At 45.6% G+C, this 14,116-nt stretch overlaps 1 protein-coding gene across 5 annotated transcripts in view; it reads right to left on the reverse strand.

The window, feature by feature from the left end:
• The window catches only part of ZFYVE1 (zinc finger FYVE-type containing 1), a 48,242-nt gene that overhangs the window by 1,946 nt on the left and 32,180 nt on the right, over positions 1-14,116 (reverse strand). For 4 of the 5 annotated variants that reach the window (XM_007184403.2, XM_007184404.2, XM_057542657.1 and 1 more), the window contains 7 exons: positions 8,934-9,040; positions 6,829-6,937; positions 5,475-5,572; positions 5,273-5,390; positions 2,813-2,983; positions 1,894-2,074; positions 1,251-1,364 (listed from right to left, as the gene is read on the reverse strand). In XM_007184403.2, the coding sequence (XP_007184465.2) occupies positions 1,251-1,364; positions 1,894-2,074; positions 2,813-2,983; positions 5,273-5,390; positions 5,475-5,572; positions 6,829-6,937; positions 8,934-9,040 (898 nt within the window). Of the gene's footprint in view, positions 1-45; positions 84-1,250; positions 1,365-1,893; positions 2,075-2,812; positions 2,984-5,272; positions 5,391-5,474; positions 5,573-6,828; positions 6,938-8,933; positions 9,041-14,116 lie in introns of all 5 variants that reach the window. The other variant, XM_057542658.1, reaches the window with a different exon arrangement.

The following is a 14,116-nucleotide window of genomic DNA, read 5'->3' on the forward strand; positions in this document are numbered from 1 at the left end:
GTGGAGTAACGATAAAGAAGTTTGGGCTTTGGAGTCAGGACATACCTTCATCCCAGTTCCACTGAGCCTGAGTCAGTTAGTAGCTGCGGGATTAAGAAGTTCCTTAAATTCTCAGGGCCTTAGTTTACTCATCTTTAACAACACACCTTCAAAAGTGGTTACAGGATTACAAGAAATAATGTGTCTGATGCACTGGGACCCAATGGCCAGTGAGTGCTCAGCAGGTGAGCGCCTGTGAGCACAGTTGGCAGACTCTGTGCCAAGGACAGCCCCTTCCTCTCCCGGTTACCCCTGAGAGCAGATGCAACCTGAGCATCAAGCCTCGACAAATCCATCTATTCCCACACCCTTAAGTCAAAAGCTCATCATCAGCTCGTTCTGTGAGCCACAGTGATTAAATCTGACCCAAGCAATTTTCATCACACCCACCCAGGAACCCTTGGTCTCTCCCCTACAATGGGCTGAAATACCCCAGGCCCGGCCAGCCTTGCCTAAGCCCTCCACACGCTGGCGGGGCTTCCCTTCCTCTCCCTCTTCCCATCCTGGTTATAAGCACCCCTCACATCCAGAGGTGAGTGGCTGTCTTAAATCTTAAAGGAATAACAGCTTGGCTGGTGTGGCGGATTAAAGACAGCCACAAATTCTTTGATAACCTGCCCCCTCCCTCGAATCTAGGCAGGCTCTGTGACTACAGCAGACTGTAGTAGAAGAGCTAGTTTCTAGGCCCAGGCCTGTCTCTGAGAGTCCTGAGCCACCATGTAAGAAGCCCACTACCACTGGAGAAACCACGTGGAGAGGCCTGGAGGATATGGGGAATGGCGGGGGGAGTTCTCCTGAGCCCAACCTTCGAGGCATCCCTGCCAGACTACCCAGCATGTAAGTGAGGTTGGCTTGGCCCCTCGAGACCAGTCCAGCTACCAAACTGGAAAATCCAGCAGTAATTCCAGTCAATGCCACTTGGAGCAAAATTATTGCCCTTCCTGTGAGACATGATAAAATGCGGGTTGTTTTAAGCCTTTACATTTTCAGGTAGTTTGTTATGCAGCAATAAATGATATAAGAGGATGGCCTCCAGGAATAAACATGAAACCACCAAGGTATTCAGCAGAAGCAAATATAAATTTTCAGTCACCTCCTTGCTGCCCAACTCAATCTATGTCAGTAAGACTTTGACAAAACGACAGCCCAAGGCACTATGAAAGCCCTCATCCCACATACACTGCACCCAAGAGAGGCACTGCCAGGCCCACCTAGTGGTATGTCAATGGCTGTCACCACGGCTCCCAAAGTGTTCTGCACGGCCTCGCCCACCTTCCGAGCAATCAGCGTCCCGCCTTCATCGTCCGCCTGTGCCTCAGTAACATCTGCAGGCAATGATGAAGGAAAAGCTGTTATCTCTTAGTCATTTCCCAAATGGAAAACTCAGGGGCAACATCAGAGCATTCTGGATGCTTCTCCCAGGGTACCACTGTGCTGTCCTGCAAGGATGGCAAGGGTCTGGGCTGTGGGCACCAACACTGCAGCCGGTGAGATCTGTTAGTCCTCTACCTCAGCCCTCTGGGGCTATTTTACAACCTTCCTTTACAGTGAGCCAGAAGGGTTCAAGGAGCATGACCAGAACCTCCTCCAGGGAGAAGACTCAGTCTAAAGCCTGTGGTAAACACAGGACAGGTTTAACATGCCCCCTCCCCCTGGCCCCACAAGGAGTAGCACCCCAGGACCCTGTTAACAAAGAGCTTAAGAGGATGACTGGGCAAGACCGGGGAGCAACTACTCTCAGAAGAGTGACGTGGTGAGGAACAGGGTTAGGCAGGTGGGGGTCCCGTTCCCAACACCCAATGCCAAGGAGAGAGGTTCCCCCTCCACCCTTGCAGTTCCCGGGCCCCACGTTACCTAACTGGGAATTCCTGGCTTCATAGCAGTTGTCACACACCCGCACGGGCGCAGGGCCCCAGCCCCGCTCCGGCACTGGCCGGGTCTTGGATGAACAGCTGTCACAGAAGCCCTCCCCACAGGCCCGGCAGTGATGCTTGGTGTCGTTATCTTTAAAGGATGTAGCGCACTTGTTGCAGCTCTGTTCCAAGCCCAAAACAGAGAGGCAGGTAACATTCATGTCTGCTCAGCTGAGAAAGTCAACCCAGGGGAGATGCCCAGGACCATCTGGGAATGGCAGGACCCCGATGATCACAAAGGACGGGACCTAAGATCTCCAGCCACATGAAAATACCCCTACTGAAGCACAGCTGTGATTAACATTTTCTTCCAAGAAGTGCCTGGAAAGGTAGCAAATCCATCTGGCTGAGTCACAGGGTTCCAGAAGGGACTATGCCAATTCCAGCTAAGAGAGCAATGAGGATTCACTGCTTTCACGGCTTCTCGAAAGAGCCTCTGGGAAGCTGATGAGGAACGGGTTTCCTGTCATAAGTGCTTGGGCCAAAGCTGGGTGCTCCCTTGCTGTAGGTGCCATGAGGTTTATGTCTCAAGCTGAGGATGACCCTAAATGACCTCTAAAGGCCCCTTTTCCTCCAGATTCTATATGTATGACCTCAGACATCTGACCAATAATAACTGGCCCTTGCAGGGAAAGAAACTAAAATCCACCGCAAGGAAAATACTTGCAAAATAACAAAGGCAGATCAGTGGGCAAAGAGGACACTGGCTGCCTCCACACACCCCACCCTTTCCAACACTCTGAGAGCTAATCCGAGAGGGACATTCAGAGCCTCCCTCACAGAGCAAGCTTAGGACAGGGCAAAGCGGCACAAGCAGAATGGGCCGTGCCAGGGATGCAGGGCATCCTGCCACACCATACCAGGATCTGGGAGTTGGGCCTCCAGTAGGCAGGGGCGATCTGGTCTGTCAGCCAGGACGTCACAGCCTTGGTGGGCCCAAGGCTAAGCTCAGACACCGACTGAGCCATGAAGTTCATGCCGTCCAAGAGGCGCTGGGCAGCATTGTTGTTGTCCTTCAGAAATCCATCAGTCTGAAATGAAAGTGCAGGCTCCCATCGTGCTCTGAGCGAAGGGAGTAAACGGAAGGAGAGAGAGGGGTCTCGAACAAGTTATACACTCATCCCAGCCAACTCAGAACCACAAACTCCCTGGCAGAGAAGAACGGGGACAGGCCAGGAATCCCTCTGGCTTCTAGACAATATCATACCCATGAGTCATTGCTGATATTATTCTTCTCTTCAAGGTGACCATAAGACTTGGTGCACAACTGTTCAATTCAGAACTTACTTTGCCTGTAAGTGAGATACACAGCCCAGGAAATACTTACGTAAAGAGGACACCTCGGGCCTCCCTGGTGGCGCAGTGGTTAAGAATCCGCCTGCCAATGCAGGGGACACGGGTTTGAGCCCTGGTCTGGGAAGATACCACATGCCACGGAGCAACTAAGCCTGTGCACCACAACTACTGAGCCCACGTGCTACAACTACTGAAGCCCACGCGCCTAGAGCCCGTGCTTCACAACAAGAGAAGCCACCATAATGAGAAGCCGCACACCACAATGAAGAGTAGCCCCCGCTCGCTGCAACTAGAGAAAGCCCGAGCACAGCAATGAAGACCCAACGCAGCCAAAATAAGTGAATAAATAAGAGGGTTAACATAAATTATTAAAAAAAAAAAAAAAAGAGGACACCTCTTCCAGGAGGCCTCCCACCCCAGGCTGGGTTAGGAACCCTTCATCTCAGTTCCTCTAATATCTGCACATCTCTAGGAATCCTATTTCCACATGCAAGTGCAATGTCTCTTTATGCATCCAACTCCCTATTAGACTGAACTGAGCACAATAATCCTTTTTCCTTCTTGTAAGTATCTAGTTCAATTCTGGGCACATAGTACTCAACAATGTATGGTGATGAATGAGTGAACAAAGAGAAGGGGAGGAGCCTATATTCCCTAATCCCAAGGACTATGAGGAATACAGCCTAAAAATAAACTGGTATTACTGTTTTCTTGGAATATAAACTACCACAAGGATGATAGCTTTTACAAGAAAGAACACAGATCAAAAACAAAAGATATTGATCAAAGAAGTCTAGTGAGAAAGTTATACTAGTTCAAGACCACATTAAATCCTTGGGACAGAATGGCCTGGACCATCATGTCAAGGGGGCAGCCTGCAGAAATGAGACCACACTGCAGTAACCAATTCCAGTGGAGCTGGAAACTGGAAAGAAGATGACAAAACAATAAGGAAATCTTCAGTTCTCTGGTATCTGCAGGATCCAGGAAAGCTCAAAGGTGGATCTGCAGATAGGCCTATTAGGCTGACCGGAGGCTTTAGGAATCACCCAGCAAGGGGAACACCTCCAAGTAAAATAAGTCCCCTAGAGAAAATCGCTTATCTTTCTTCTGTGAAGGAAAAAGGTTTTGGATGTGTTGTGATTGATGGGTAATTCCAAGTGTGAATTGTGGTTTAATGCAGAATGAAAGCACCATATCACTGCCTCATGAACAGATTTGTTTTTCCAACATCTTGAATTCAAAAGTCAAATTAAAAACAGTAAAGGTCCATAGTAATTCCACTTCTCAGAATATACTTCAAGAAGAATATACTCCAAAACAAAGTCTCTCTTACGTGAAGATGGTCACTATAGCATTTTCTTCAATAATAAAAAAAAAATCATAAACAGCATGAACAAAATCGAACTATAATACTAGACAGAATATTACACAGTGATTACAAATGAGAACTGTGAAAAGTGAAAACAATGTAGAAACAAAGCAAAATTGTGTATGAGAAAAAAGCAGTTAAGTGGCACATAAATTGTAACTGCATCTATACAAACATGCACATATGGAAAATGAGTGAGGAGAATATGAAAAAATAAAGCTTTATTTGCTAAGGCAATGTAACTATACAGCAATTTTTAGTTTATTTAAAGTTGTGCTTCTAGGGACTTCCCTGGTGGTCCAGTGGTTAGGACTCCACGCTTCCAATATAGGGGGCCTGGGTTCGATCCCTGGTCGGGGAACTAGATCCCGCATGCTGCAACTAAGAGCCTGCATGATGAAACTAAGACTTGGTGTAGCCAAATAAATAAAAATTTTTTAAATAAATAAATAAAGTTGTGCTTCTAATATTTATGCAAGAAGAAATGGAAAAAATTTAAGGGTCTAGAACAAGAAAGGCTCTCCAGATCACACCTTCCTAAACCACCAGTATATTGAAATTCATGGTTAACCTTAATTGTAAACAAGTTCTGCTTTCCCACACACAGGACTGGACAATACAAGAGAAAACAGAAAAATAAAACAGCTCTTACTCCAGGCCACACATGCACAATCTCTGTCCGCACCACTGTATCCACAGGATCTTGGTTTCCAAACCAGTACTGCCGGCTACGATAGACCACGCCGCAATTGGGACATTCAATTACGTACCTACAAGGAAGGCAAATAGATACTGTAACCCCATCAGGTGCGTGGAGAGACAAACACACCAAACAACCGGTAGCTGAAACTCACCCAGACCAGGCATATTTTGCGAGACCCATCCAGGGGGAGTCGGTGGAAGCAGCCGTCTTGGGCACCACGCTGACCTCATCGCCTCTCTCGTAGCAGGCCTGAAACACGGAGCACTCTCTGCCAGCTTCTGCTCTGTTCACCAGACCCCCTGGCCTCTCCACATCCCTGTCCAGCCCCACTGCCCACAGACCAGACCAGCGGAGGGTTTACAGACCCTGAGTTTAGCACGGCAGAAGAAAGTCTTTCTTTAAAGAAGTCAGTGCCCTATATATACAATGGTATAGTACTCAGCCATAAAAAGAAACAAAATTGAGTTATCTGTAGTGAGGTGGATGGACCTAGAGTCTGTCAAACAGAGTGAAGTAAGTCAGAAAGAGAAAAACAAATATCGTATGCTAACACATATATATGGAATCTAAAAAAAAAAAAAAATGGTTCTGAAGAACCTAGGGGCAGGACAAGAATAAAGACGCAGACGTAGAGAATGGACTTGAGGACATGGGGAGGGGGCAGGGTACACTGGGACGAAGTGAGAGAGTGGCATTGACATATATACACTACCAAATGTAAAACAGATAGCTAGTGGGAAGCAGCTGCATAGCACAGGGAGATCAGCTCGGTGCTTTGTGACCATCTAGAGGGGAGGGATAGGGAGGGTGGGAGGGCGATGCAAGAGGGAGGAGATATGGGGATATATGTATACGTATAACTGATGTACTTTGTTATACAGCAGAAACTAACACAACATTGTAAAGCAATTATACTCCAATAAAGATGTTTAAAAAAAAAAATCTCAAGAAAAAAAAAAAGGAAGTCAGTGCCCTAAATGATTATGAATTGAATGTATACCCATCCCAGGCCCCAAAACTGAGCTATAAATTATATCCCTGTCACAGACAGGAGAAATCCATCAAAATTGGGTTTCTAAACAGCAATTCTGCTCTTAAGAATGAATAGTCAATGTATGGGAATTCCCTGGCGGTCCAGTGGTTAGGACTCCACACTCTCACTGCCAAGGGCCCAGGTTCCATCCCTGGTCAGGGAACTAAAACCCCACAAGCTGCGCGGTGCAGCAAAAAAAAAAAAAAAGAAAAGAAAAGAATGATAGTCAATGTAGATGACCCTTGCATATAAGCATAAATAAGGGGAACTGAAGCTTAAAAAAATAAACCAGGGAGTCCCCAGCAACAGACATGTGAGTTCTTATGGTTAGAGCTGGAGAGAAGTTCCAGAGATATTCAATTTGAGTACCAAATACTTTGGGATGCAGCAAAGAATGGTCCCAAGCCAGTCTTCCCAAAAGGAGAGTGTGGCCAGCAAGCCAGCTGCTAGGGAAGAAGCTGGGTGGACTCACCTTGCAGGTAAAAACCCGGTTGTCATACTGGTGAGAGTATCTGCAGCGGCTGCTGGCTTCATGAGGTACTCCTTCTTTCCCGTGATTCATGCTGTTCTTACATCCAGCCCTGAGTGAAGCCCAAAAGCTGACAATGAAGCCGCTAAAAGGAGCCAGCGCCGCTTACGCTCAAGAGTCTCTGACCCTGAGCCAGACCCAGGGTCAAAACCAGAGCTCCATAATTAACCAGGCCCTGAATACTGAGCAGAGAGAGGGCAGTTTGTTTCAGAAACCCACGTGCCTCTCTCATACTTGCAATCAGCATCACTACACGGGTAAAGCAACTATTACTCTTGTGTGAGGACAAAGGGCCAAAGGAGTAATTTCTTGGAAAACCACCTGGTCCCTCAGTAGGAACGGAGGAGCCAGAAGACACCACCTTGACCAGAGGTAAAACCTGAATGGCCCTCAGGGAACTCAAAACTCCAAACAGCATGAAATGGGAAGTTTAACCAGAACAGGCTGCCAAGATGTAAAACAAAAACCGACCCTCAAAATTTGGCAGTGCATTAAGAGGAGCCTTAAGCTGAACAAGAAAACCTTCCAAATGAATAGTGAGCTCTGCTATCCTGACAATGCAAAACCAGGGATCGGGACTTTAGAATTTCACTGCGATAGAAGGGAAAGTTCTGGAAACCCTAGTGAGGCACAGTTAGCATGGAAAAGTGATGATCTAACAGAGCCTAAGCCTCCTGCTGGGCTCATGGGGCCCACTAAAGGAAGGCAAGTCACACTGGCAATTACCATCCCTCCTTCCTCTCCAAGACAATGCCCAGTTCTCCGTAGCCCAGACTGTATAATCCAAGAGCCAAGTCCTTTTTACAAACCCAGAGCCAAGGTGGTGACCCAGCAGGTGGCCTACAGGGATCAATGCAAAAAGGCCATTCATAACAGAAAAGGTTCAGGTCTCCTCTGTATGGACGAATGTGAAGGACAGGAGCAGAAGTCCTGTTGAGAGCAAAGACACTGCAGTGGTGAAGGGGGTGCAGAGCTGGGGGAGTGTCTGCAAGACAGAGCCTGCAATCTGACCCTGACACACTGCATTTAAATCCCCTGGGCTCCATCAGACAAGTCACTAGACTGTGACTGAAGAGCGATTAACAGCTCAAATTAATCCAGTGAGCCTCAAAGTGTGGTCCCCAGCCAGCAACATCAGTATCACCTGGGAACGTATCAGAAGTGCAAATTCGCAGGCCCTACATCAGACCTACTGAATCAGAAACTGGGGGCAAGGCCCAACTACGTGTTTTAACATGTCCTTCAGGTTTTTCTGATGCATGCTAAAATCTGAGGACCACCGCTCTGTCCCCCTGTAACAAAGTGCGATCCATGGACCAGCAGCACAGGCGTCACTTGGGCGCTTGCTGGAAATGCAGAATCCCACCCAGACCTGCCGATTCAGAATCTGCATTTAACAAAATCCTGAGGTGATGTATACACGGATTAAAGTTTGAGAATACTGCCCTAACTCAATGTTCTCAAGTGAGCTACGTATCAGAATCATCTGAGGAGCCTTTTAAATGCACCAGTGCTGAGGCCCCACTCCAGATCTGTTAAATGAGAATCCCTGGAGGTGAGGCCCAGGCCTCAATAATTCTGAAAGCTCCCTGGATAATTCTAATGTGCTCTAAGCATCTGCCCTCATTGTGAAAGCAGTCGACTAGAAATGATACCTACCCTAGTGCTTTGCACACACCGGGCTACCAAATATTAGTTGAATGGATGGAATGACTACCATTGAAAGCTCTGGTAAGAGAAACATAGAAAAACAGGCAACCTAAAGTTTTCTGTGGTAAAAATTACCCAAACCAGTCAATTTCACATCTAAACCAGGTTGGAATCTTCAGGGGATTCTTCATAACCATGTGTCCCGGGATCCCTTGCAACATCAAAGTGTGGTCCGCAGACCATCAGGATCACCTGGAAACTTGCTAGAAGTACCCCATCTCAGCCCCCACCCCATCCTTAAATCACAATCTAATTTAACCAGACCCCACATGATCTGCATGCACAGTGAAGTCTGCGAAGCACCGTTCTGAGTCTCTTTGCCCAAGATGGGGACTTACCCGCAGCTGAGGCACAGGACGGAGCAGGTGAAGTACTCATCTGGAAAAAAGGAGCTGTGTGCCATCTGGTCATCGGGGATCTCACCGCTGAAGCGGTCACTCAGGGCCTGCGTGGAGGGAAGGTGATACATGAAGGGACCCAGCGGACAGCCCAGAGCTCTGGCCCTTGCACTGCTTGCCTTTTGTTTTTTTTGAAATGAACTTTATTAGTTATTGTTTTCCTTTTCTTCTTCTCTTTTTTTTTTTTTTCCCCGCACCGCCCAGCATGTGGAACTTCCCTGACCAGGGATCAAACCCATGCCCTCTGCAGTGTAAGCACAGAGTCTTAACCACTGGACCACCAGGGAAGTCCCACTGCTTGCCTTTCTAATATGCCCTCACTGCTGGCTTATTTCTTATGGGCTCCACAGCTAGAAGAGGGAAGCCAATGACTTCTGCTCTTTACCCTAGATCTTCGTGGCCCAACTTGCACCAATCCTCACCACAGGAAACCTCAGAAAGAACCAGCCCATTTCCCACGAGGTCAGAAGTAAGCAAACAAAGTTACTGTTCTCTCCTAATTACAATGGAAGTTATAAACACCTCACACACTCTCCTTCTTTCATTCAAAACCACCAGATATTGACTAATGCCCACTTCATCTTTGTGAAGCTGGGACCAAGAAACCAACACTCAAGAAGGTGGCTTGTCTTTCAGTCACAGGCAGGCAGAGCTGAGAAGTGAGCTGGGAGTTTCCTGGGCATCTCCACCAGTTCTAACCAAAGGCGCTCACTGGAGTTTATGAAACCACAGAACTATATGTAGAATAAAGGATTATCAGCCAAAAAGCAAGGAGGAATTATTATAGGTTCTGGCAGTCTTTTATCAACTACAGTAACCTAAAAGACAGCAAGTGGCCAAAATAAATGCTAAGAAGAAAGATAAAAGTATTTGCAAAAACAAACTGAAAATTTTATGTTTAAAGGCAGCGTCCACGAAAAAAAAAAAAAAGGCAGCTTCCATTTCTAAACCTGTTTTCACTCACTACTTTATATTGAAAGTATTCTTCAGGCTGGTTTTTTCCTTCCAGGCCCTTACTTGTATGCAGTGGAAAAAGTTATATAAATTAAACAGAAATGGGCTTTCCAGGCTTTAAAAATTATTAAATGCTCGCAATTCCAAGCTTCTCTCAATCTCTCATTCTGAGGCAGCCAGGCACTATTCAGGGGAAGAGAAGGAACAGTAGCTTAAAACAAAATGTTACTTCCTTTAGTAAAAAGGCAAAAGAAATTTTGAGACTTGGAAAAGGGACAGATTAGGTTTTAAACTCAGGTTCTCAAGCTCTAAATGGAATTTCACTTAAGGAGAACTTATTTATTAAAGTTCCTTTCCCTTTTTTCAATGAAACCTAATACCCTGAGTTGTAAACCAAGTGTTTATAAAAGCACATGCTCTCAATGTTGAGTCAGGTCAGGTGTTCAGACAAGAGTAGCGGCAAAGAATGTGTCAAACTAAGGGTGAGGGCCTCACCCACGTGCATTAAAATTCAGCTCCTGCAAGGATAATGCACAGGCTCATAAGACACCATCTGCCAGCGATGGCCGACCAAGTGGCAATCCTTGACTCAGACCAAAATAAACCAGTCTAACAATAATACATATATGTCCTGTTCTCTTGGGGGTAATTCTGTAAAGAGTAACTTAGGGAAAACAACTAAGATTTTGAGAGAGACTATAAAGGCATATACCTATGAATATTAAAGAGAATAAACAAGAAGCAAGGCAAGTAGAATCACTTACTAGCCTACACGGTCCTCCCCTTACTTCAGAATGTGACCCATCCTTCGGGGATCTTTTTGGTCTCTCCTTTTCCATGAAGCCTTCCCAACCACTCTAGAAAGACCATGCTTTGCCTTCTCTGAGCACCTGACGTCCTCAACATCTGAACCAGGTAGTGAGTGATGAGGTGATCAGGCAGAAGCCTGTTGAGCCTGTTATATGTATTTTACCTCCCAGACTAGATTGCTAACCCCGTGAAAGACATTTCCTACCTTTGTATCCTCCTCTCACTAGCAAATGTCCTAACAAGTACTCAACTAGGACCTCTGGAATGAAGTGCCCCAGCACCAACCCCCATATGCACACCAACCCCTGCCCTCTCCTCCTCACCTTGGCCCTGCCTCTGCGCTAGGCTTCATCCCAGGCCCACGGGCCCCCTCTAATTTATGGCTAACTACTCGTTGACTGGCCAAATCACTGATAACTCTTAGGGCTGTATTTCTCAAACAGCTGTGTGCATAACTCTCTGGGGCTAGCTGGTGGAAAAATAGAGCATTATCTTCCCAATGCATCAATTTACTGAAAGATTGGGGGAGGAAGTTATTTTCAGATTAAAAAAAACATGGATATAGTATGAAACTAAATGGAAAATTTGCATAAATAAAACATGAGACCCCCACCAAAGTTATTTCAGCTTGCAGTTGGCAGCTCTGCACTCTCTGTGCCTTTATTTCTTTATCTATAAAATGGGGGTGCTAGTAGTACCTTCCTCAGTAGGGGTCTCCATGGATTACACTGTGAAGATCAAATGAAGTTACTCATGTAGAGCACTTGGCACAGACTGAGAGCTCAGAAAATGTTAGCTGCCATTATTAATATCATTTTTATTTTTTATGCTGAGAATTCTCTTATTCCCTCCCTTGGATACGCTCACTAATTCAGGTAACACAGGGGATATAAGAACTTCTCTCCCTTCCATGATGGTTCATTGGTCTTCATGGCTGTTTGCATTTGTTGGTGAATATTTAGCTGCAAAAAGATGCTTATGTACCTAAAGCAGTGTTAAAATAAGAAAGAAAAAACGCAGAGCTAACTAAGGAATGCAGAAGTTACTAAAGAGGTATAAGGAAAACCAAAGAAGAGCATTTTTAGCCCCAGGTAACTGAAAGGATAACCTAAGTACTAGTTTTCCTTAGGAAAAACAATATCAAATTTAGCATGAATCCAACAGCTGGGTTGAATTCAGAAGGCATGCCACTCCCCAGTAAATATAAAATTGCAGCCCAATAATAGTGATAAGCACAAGGTTTTTTCTGTTCCAAATTCAAGTGGCCTGGTCCACTTCTCTGAAAGTTCTTCAGAAAAATGGGGGCATTTCTAAGTGTCTCAAGGCTTAGCATGAAACGAGCTGCAGCCTGATTCCCATGGGACAAATCCCCACAGAACCACCATCATCACCTGCCCTAGACATTATGTTGGCCAAGGCAACAGTAACTTCTTGTGACATCAGAAAGAGAAGAACTCCTAGACCAACCAGCCTCATCACTTCAGATGCTGGTCACCCATCTTCTCAAATGCTGGGTAACACAAGCATCTCATTTCCCTCACAAGTCACTGAAGAGCTGGCAGTCAGTAATGAATGAGACCTTACAAGCATCAGGAGGACTTACTGAATCATGAGTATGTGAATAAAACAGTAACTGTTAAAAAGAAAATCGGATGTTCACGTGTTTTAGATACAAGGGTAAGGAGACACTGTTTTCCTTCCTCTATAACCTGATTGTTCCTTTCCAGCGTGGACACGACCACCTAATCCATATACTTCGTCCTTCAAAAATTCCAAACCTCACATCATTCCAGGGTTTCTTGGGCTCTCCCCCTCTTGAGGTCCCAAAGCTATAAGAGGCAGGGAAGGACCTTTCCTGAGAAAGCACTTGAGGCCAATCTGGAAAAGGTTGCCTGGAGGGCTTCCCTGGTGGCACAGTGGTTAAGAATCTGCCTGCCAATGCAGGGGACATGGGTTTGAGCCCTGGTCCGGGAAGATCCCACATGCCGCGGAGCAGCTAAGCCCGTGTGCCACAACTACTGAGCCTGCGCTCTAGGGCCCGCGAGCCACAACTGCTGAGCCCATGTGCCACAACTACTGAAGCCCATGCGCCTAGAGCCCGTGCTCTGCAACAAGAGAAGCCACCGCAATGAGAAGCCTGTGCACCGCAACGAAGAGTAGCCCCCGCTCACCGCAACTAGAGAAAGCCCGCACGCAGCAACAAAGACCCAGTGCAGCCAAAAATAAATAAATAAAATAAATAAATTTATGCAAAAAAAAAAAAAAAAGGTTGCCTGGAGGCCAGATGATCTTGAACTTTAGTTGCCTTGGCAACAGCAGGGCTCTTACTACTGAACCTGTAAGTTTAGCCCCAGTCACCAAAGGCTAGCAGTGAATTTTCTGATTTGAAATGGAGACTCTTACGTAATCCATGATGCCACCCACCCCCCCCCAAAAATATAATAACTTTATAAATACTTAATAGGTGCTTCCTGATGTGACAGAATTAGAAAGTCAGAGTTTCTACATTTAGAGATCGGAGGCTAAAGGAGGTATTACATAAAACCTATCGAATTCAACTTTAAAATGGTTCTCTCCATTATTCAGAACTGTAAATACAGACAACAATAGTTAATTCAATATTCAATTCCCTTATTCAATAGGGACCTAAGCATCTCTTTTCTTTAAATAGACTTACTTGATCAGTGAGAATATGCCCTGCTGGTAGGTATCTGGACTGTTGCTACTGTGGAAACAGAGCAAAGGAGTGAGTGGTCAAGAAGTGGGGGAAATAACCCAGCTGGAAAAAAGGGACTGGGGCCTGGACCACAACATGGCTAAATGGTAGGAAGAGTGATCAGGTCGGCAGGATGAATCGGGAAACAGAGGGGCAAGCAGCCAGAGCAGAAAGAGACTGTACATCTCTCTCTCACTCACGCTCACTCACATACACACACACACACTCACACACATTCTACAAACTCCTCAATCTTTCTCATTAATCACATTTCCTTTTCAATAACGAACATGAAAAGAGAATATGGAGAAGGAAAAAAGATTTAACTTCTCTAGGATCCGATACATTTAGGGAGAAAATATACATATACATTATATACATATACTTCTGTATGCACTTATGTAGCACCAAAAATTTCTAGAGGCATAAACAAGAAAGTATTAACAACGGTTATCATACACTGAGAGGGGAGAGGAGAGAAAGGGACTTAAGTCATACCTTACATGTTTCTGTACTATTTGAGTTGTTTATCACAAACACACATTGCTTTCTAATTTAAAAAATAACTTTTTAAATTAACCAAACACACAAATACAACTTATAAGAATGTCCTTTCTAAAGGCAACTGGCAATATGCATCAGG

Source organism: Balaenoptera acutorostrata, chromosome 3 (genome assembly GCF_949987535.1).
Source record: "Balaenoptera acutorostrata chromosome 3, mBalAcu1.1, whole genome shotgun sequence".
Taxonomy (NCBI): domain Eukaryota; kingdom Metazoa; phylum Chordata; class Mammalia; order Artiodactyla; family Balaenopteridae; genus Balaenoptera; species Balaenoptera acutorostrata.